Below are 7,318 nucleotides of genomic sequence, written 5' to 3' on the forward strand. Positions count from 1 at the left end.
TGTCTTACTGAGAAAGGCAAAAATAAAACAGAGAATAAGAACTGTGAGCACAGTTATAATTTTTGAAATCTGATAGCAAGCTAACTCAGAGGAAAGAGTCACTTCAATTTTGAAAGATTTTACTGGATTGATTTACAAAAACTGTAGCCTATTAAAAAGTACTTTGCTCAAATTATTGTTTCAAATAGAGTTCTTTCCGAAAACAAAAGTGTTTTCCTGTAGAACATTAGATTTTCTTTTCCCATCAAAAGAGCACATTTATTTATTATTTTTTATTTGGGAAGAATAAAACTGAAAACTCTGTGGTTGCAATCTTGACACTGTGAAGACAGAAATGTCATTAAATTAATTAGCAGAATGTATCCAAATTTCCATGTCTGGAGTAAATTTTGATATTGAAACAGGTAATGTCATACTTTGTCTTGCTATGAAGAATGTGTGTGGCACAGTCTCCAAAAAACCTTCACAAAGCCTTTGAATTTTTCTGCTGGTCCATCAAGTCTTTCTTTGCTACCTCACAGATGAGTTCACTGTGAAACTCAGAGAAATGTTCCCACCATTCCCTTACCCAATTTTTTCAGAGCAATCTGTTATGTCTTAGCATACATTTAAAATCTGCTTGGACACTTTTCTGTGGCTATACAGCACCTAACACAGGAAATGTACCTGGCTTATGCTTATAAACCCCAAACACAACCACAATCCACTAAAAATAAATGAAGCAAATTACTAGTGGAGAATTATTACTGGTCCTTTTAGGAACTACTTTTGACAGTCTTAAATATAGTCCTCTGCACAAGTGCTCATGGATGAATACTTCAGAAGTTTTGTGTTAATAAAATCTAAAACAAAGAGACAAATGGACCATGTCCTATTCCAAAAATAAGGAGGTGAAATAAAAAAAGGATGGACTTAGATTTTAGTAGTGGTAAGACCTCACAGCAGACCAAGAAATATCAACTATTGCTTTGAAAACCTAATAGATACTAAAGATATTGTACAAGGTCCCCCTGACAGCTGTGACCAGTGTGACTGTGACTATTTACATAGAAAACATCAGGTTTCTCTTTGCAGAGATGACTGACTGCTAACAGATACCTGGGCTCATCCTTTTTCCTGAAGTGTATTTTAACTCTCCCTTTTCATCCAAGGTTGTGGTCAATGCCCTCCTGGGAGCCATCCCCTCCATCATGAATGTTCTGCTCGTCTGCCTCATCTTCTGGCTCATCTTCAGCATCATGGGAGTGAACCTCTTTGCTGGGAAGTTTGGGAAATGTGTCAATATGACAGATGAAAATTCCGTATTAGAGGGCAACATCACAAACAAAACAGACTGTGAGATGTATAACAACACTGGGAAAATATTCTGGATCAATGTTAAAGTCAATTTTGATAATGTTGGCTCTGGCTACCTGGCTCTTCTTCAGGTGGTAAGTGCTGCTTGTCCTCAGTAGCCAGTCCTTGTCAGATGGGCTTGACCTTTTGTTAATTCCTAACTCATCTCTGAGGGTGATGCAGGGAGTGGAATATCCTGCAGCTTGCTCCCCCTTGTAGCTGGCAGTTCATGCACACAAATGGGAAAAGGGGGGCAGATAAGACCCTGCCCTGACTTTCCAGGTGATAAAGGAACATCTGGTGGGCAAGTGCTGTTGCAGCCTCCAGCAGTTTCATGATCCTGGAGTCCATCTCAGAAGGAATTCTGGGGCAAATAGTGATCTTTTCTGTCAAAATGTGGATTTATTCAGCCATGAGGGTTGCATGGCCTTTAGTGCCATGCTGATGAAGGTTTGCTCTGTCAGAATCCTAGGATAAAGTGTTCTGTCTCCCCACTGAGAGCTTTCATATCCTGTGAGGCTGAGAATGCCACTCACAGCAGCAGCCAGATCTGGGTGCTTTGTGCCTGTGAACATAGCAAAGGCTCTTGCTCCAGTCAGTGACATTCTGATATTGCAAATTATGTGAAGACTTTCAAGGTCAAAGTTCAAAACATTTTCCATAATCTCTCATTCCAGGCAACATTTAAGGGTTGGATGGACATCATGTATGCAGCAGTAGATTCACGAGAGGTCAGTCATTTCATTCAAACCATATTTTTTGAGAATGTTGCTGCTTTCTGCAATTGCAGTATTCATTTTGCACTTCTACATCTGCTGTTTGTCAGTGCTAAATGCTACCAGTAATTATTTTTGTCAGGTGATGTAAACATTCAATCTGCAAATGACTCATCATATCCTAAAGCTCCTCTGTTGCAACGGGGAAAGGGTTTCAGCTCTAGATCCACCCACTTAAACAGAACAAAGTGGTATGACTTAGTAAGGAAAGAAATTGAAATGTAGAGGATGCCTTAATTTCATCTGGAGTTCAAAGGAATAAAATAATTTTTTAATTATTTGCATATCATAATATTAACAATATTATATATTAAGATATAAAATAATATATAAAGTATGAAAATACTAATAATACTATTTGCATATATTGATAAGTTTTTGTGTGATTAAATGTTTTTCTTCTTTGTTCTTCAATTTGAAAAGTTATTTTTTCTTCTCCCAATTTTGTTTTTATTAATAATAGCCATCACAGAAGTTTTTTGCTAAGAAGATAAAAGAGCAACAACATATCTAGGCCAAGAATTTTAATGGCAAGAGCTTGGAATTTGACTTCTAAATAGTTTGTCTGATTTTTCATGTACTGAAAAATTTACAGCTCCTGTTCTTATTGAAAGGAACTGAAATGGTGCTTCTGCAATGCCTGTGGAAATCATTTCAAGAATATTCAAACAAAATTTTGTGTTATGCACTATTGGTATTTTTAAATTGTACTTCTTTTGTCACAATTAGCAGAAAGTCTGTAAATCTTAGTTTCTCCTGGAATCAATTTTTGAGAGCAGCTTCACTATGAAGATTATTCTCAATTGGGCCCATGTTGCTGTATTGTTATTTCTCAAGTTGCTTCTCATTCTTGCAGAAAGATGATCAGCCAGAAATGGAGTACAGTCTCTATATGTATCTCTACTTTGTGAACTTCATCATCTTTGGGTCTTTTTTCACCCTGAACCTCTTTGTTGGTGTAATCATTGACAACTTCAACCAGCAAAAGAAAAAGATAAGTGTATTGGTTGTGCTTTACAGAGCAAGGTCCTATACATGGAATCTAAAACTTCTATTGGCATTTACCAGAGCATTAATAATTAAATTACAAGAAATAACTTTCTCCTTTCTTTTTCCCTGTAACCTGAACACCTAGATCTTCCCCAAACCTTTCAAAGCCTCTTAAAATTTCACTCCTTTTGAGGAACTCAATATAACCAGAGACTCATTATTTAGAAAGTGGTCTGCTACAGATGCTCTGATGAGTGATTTGGATATTCAGCAAGCCCAGCATGAAAGCCCAGGGAAAAATCTGAATATTCAGCAAGCCCAGGGAAAGATTTGATCCTGTCTATGTTTTTTGTTTGCATGCCTTTTGGGTGGGCTGAGTTTCACACCAAGACTTCTACTCCGTGAATGGTTGGTTTGTGCCACTGATTTTTTGGACACTGTTACATGATATGAAATAAGAGCCAGTAACAGCAAGATGTAAAAAAGGAAGAAATGTCAGTTTCCAGAATTTTAGACATTTTAAGTACAGTAGTTTTGCTCTTCACCAGATAACAGTGACATTTCTTTGTATACTTAGGTGGGGAAGATATCTTTATGACAGAAGAACAGAAAAAATACTACAATGCAATGAAAAAGTTGGGATCCAAGAAACCTCAAAAACCCATTCCAAGACCCTTGGTAAACAGAATTCTTCACTGGGAAAACGCATTACAAAAATGCAATTTAATTCACTGGAAAGTGCATATATTTATATATTGCATATAAAATATTCTTATTGTCTTTACATTGATACTTGCACAGTTCTCTAAAGTCAGTTCCACACCAAGAAGTGGACTGAATTATTTTACAGGTTAAATATTTATTAAGTTCTCTGCATAAATATTATTGGGTTTTATATTCTTCTTGTAACTGATAAAACTTCAGGATAGGAAGGGATTTTTAATGTCGTTGTTGTACTCTGCCTTTCTCCAATTTCTCCAACTTCATTGCAGCTGAGTGACTTTGTGACAGAAAAATTGGAAATGTTGGGAACATGTATGGATGGGTACTCCTTATTTTCATAACTGATGCCAGAAGTATTCTTTTTCCCTTCTAGAACAGATACCAAGGTTTCCTTTTCAACATTGTAACATCCCAGATGTTTGATGTTGTCATCATGGGTCTCATCTGCCTCAATATGGTCACAATGATGGTGGAAACGTATGAGCAAAGTGAAACAAAGACAAACGTCCTCAGCAAAATCAATATACTCTTTGTTACCATCTTCACTGCAGAATGTGTGCTGAAATTGCTGGCTCTGAGGCAGTACTATTTCTCAAATGCCTGGAATATATTTGATTTAGTTGTTGTTATTATGTCACTTGTTGGTAAGTAAAACTGTCTCGAAAATTCTTTACTGTATAAATTATTATTCTTTTTAGAAAGAAAAAAAATTAGTTAAAATTTATTAACTGCAAATAATCATTGAAATGTAAGTCATAATGCTATAAGGTCTTAAGGAAAAAAATAAACAAGCCCCCTCAAGATTATATTAAATGAGATTCAAAACAATTCCTTTAGTAAAAGTGTGTATATATTTATAATAGTTTTTCAGGTTTTTTTTCTCATCTGAAGTACAGAATGAATGACTCATCATAGCAGTATCACATTACATGATAATTTCCATTGTCACAGATTTAGTACCAACTAAGAAATATTCAATGAGATCAATTATTGGGGTTTGTCATCTGTATTTTTTGACAGATGACTGAAATATATAGACAAACAGGAATACTGGAATATGAATAGAGTGGGAAGAGTGGAATTAGATTATAGCCTGTAGAATTCAGGCATTGCTGACTGACAATAAGGGCTCTCACTTTGTAACACAATAGAAAAGATCACCAAAAATGTATTAGTTTTTACTTGAAGGGATTGCAATGGAAGAATGGGGTAAAGAGCTCTGCTGCAAATTTGAGCTTCTTGCCAATTTAACTATTCCCAGGGCTAGTACTGCCCTAGCAAGAGGCATTTAGGGCAAGAAGGATATTTCAGTTCTTTACTATGACTCGTGTCCAGGGTAAGTAAGATTCCAGTAAGACTATGGCTCTTCCTTGAGAAATTAGGTTTCTGGATTGTAAATACAGAAAAAATTATCCAAAACAGCTGCACTTAGAAAAGACAAGCCTCTTCTAATGCTACTAGGTGTCATTTATTTCATTCAAACAAAGAAAAAATAACGTCCATGTGTAGCTCTGTCCCTGAATAAACCAAAAGCCGTTGTAGAGTGGCATGCACATCTTCTGTGTTCATCACTCTGTTTGCTTCTACATATCATGCCTATATTATCTAAATTACTTTGACATTGCATTATATCTTGTTTTCTTAGTTTAGCTTTGTAGTGTCAGTATTTGAAGACAAATGTAGAAGGTAACTTGAATCTGCTGAAGTGTTCATGCAACCAGAGTCAAAGAAAACCATCAGTCGTCAAGTGTCAACTGATACAGATATTTGAAGTTGTGCACAGAAAGTTTCTTGTCATCTTCTGTGCAACAGGGACTGTTCTCTGATGGCTGAAGAATGTAGCTCATAATTGCTGATTTCAACAACTATTATTTCAATTCAGCTTCTCCTAGAAGTTAATCTGGTGGGGCTTAGCAAACACACATCAGATATTTTTGAGCTGTGAATATATTATCATTCCAGCCTCTTTACAAGTTAAGGAAAAATATTATATTCTAATAAGTTGTTATCTTCTCCTTTTCAGCCTTACTGCTTTCCAACATTGGCAAAGCCTTTGAACATTTCTTACCACCCACACTCTTCAGAGTCATTCGCTTGGCCCGGATTGGCCGGATCCTGAGACTCATCCGGGGAGCCAAAGGAATTCGAACTCTGCTCTTTGCCTTAATGATGTCCCTTCCTGCTCTGTTCAACATTGGCCTCTTGCTGTTCCTGGTCATGTTCATTTATGCCATTTTTGGCATGGCTAACTTTGCCTATGTGAAGATGGAAGGTGGCATTGATGACATGTTCAACTTCCAAACCTTTGCTAACAGCATGCTCTGTCTCTTCCAAATCACCACGTCAGCTGGCTGGGATGCTCTTCTCAGTCCTATTTTAAACACTGGGCCACCATATTGTGATCCAGTCATAAGTGGTGAAGTGGGTGAATGTGGTAAACCTGCCATAGGTATTATTTATTTTGTAAGTTACATCATTATATCATTTCTCATTGTTGTAAACATGTACATAGCTGTTATTATGGAGAACTTCAATGCTGCCACTGAGGAAAGTGCAGAGCCTTTAGGGGAAGATGACTTTGATATCTTTTATGAAGTCTGGGAGAAGTTTGATCCTGAGGCAACTCAGTTCATAACTTTCTCTGCACTTTCAGACTTTGCAGATGCTCTGCCCAAGCCCTTGTGTGTACCAAAACCAAACAAAGTTGAACTCACAGCAATGGACCTGCCTGTGGTCAGCGGGGACAAGATACACTGCTTGGATATCTTGTTTGCTTTCACCAAGAGGGTGTTGGGAGATTCTGGAGAGCTGGATACTCTGAAAGTACATATGGAGGAGAAATTCATGGCTGCCAATCCATCAAAACAATCCTATGAGCCAATATCCACTACGCTCAGCCACAGGCAAGAGGAAGCGTCGGCCACGGTGATCCAGCGTGCCTACAGGAGCCACCTGCTCCAGCGCTCCCTCAAACAGGCTTCCTACCTGTACCAGCACAGAACTGGCAGCTCTGACACTCTGGGAGATGCTGCTCCAGAAAAAGAAGGACTCATTGCATCTATGCTGCATGCAAATTATGGTAGGAGTCCTAACAGGTCTGAAACGTCGTCCTCAGTGTCCATCCCTCCGTCGTATGACAGTGTCACAAGAGAGAGTAGTGGCAATCTCATGGTTGAGAATGGAGAAATAATGGGCAATGAACAATCTCCAGACATTAAGTAGTTAATTGGTGACAAAGCTATTAAGAATATTTTTAAATTTTCACAGAAGATGATATTGTAAATGCATATCAGCAGAGGCAGCCTCCCTATGAAACCAAGCCTGTTGATTATGGCAGCTGAGAATCGTGGCCTTTGGCTCTGCTGTGTTCAGTTTTCTTCAATATTTTCCTATTCAGAGAAAGGTTTTGGATGTGTTTGATCAATGGCATCTCACTGCAAAGTGTGTCCCACAGTACCTGGGTGCTGTGACATGTTCACAGCAGTGACAGGCAA

At 37.7% G+C, this 7,318-nt stretch overlaps 1 protein-coding gene across 1 annotated transcript in view; it reads left to right on the forward strand.

Annotated features, from left to right (window-relative positions):
* Positions 1-7,046, forward strand: part of LOC129117996 (sodium channel protein type 5 subunit alpha-like) — a 33,344-nt gene extending 26,298 nt beyond the window's left edge. Inside the window, exons 22-27 of the mRNA XM_077190507.1 lie at positions 1,152-1,430; positions 2,013-2,066; positions 2,968-3,109; positions 3,679-3,779; positions 4,198-4,468; positions 5,848-7,046. Coding sequence (XP_077046622.1) covers positions 1,152-1,430; positions 2,013-2,066; positions 2,968-3,109; positions 3,679-3,779; positions 4,198-4,468; positions 5,848-7,046 — 2,046 coding nt within the window. The remainder of the gene's footprint in view (positions 1-1,151; positions 1,431-2,012; positions 2,067-2,967; positions 3,110-3,678; positions 3,780-4,197; positions 4,469-5,847) is intronic.
* Positions 7,047-7,318: the final 272 nt, after the last annotated feature.

This window comes from Agelaius phoeniceus, chromosome 1 (genome assembly GCF_051311805.1).
Source record: "Agelaius phoeniceus isolate bAgePho1 chromosome 1, bAgePho1.hap1, whole genome shotgun sequence".
NCBI lineage: Eukaryota > Metazoa > Chordata > Aves > Passeriformes > Icteridae > Agelaius > Agelaius phoeniceus.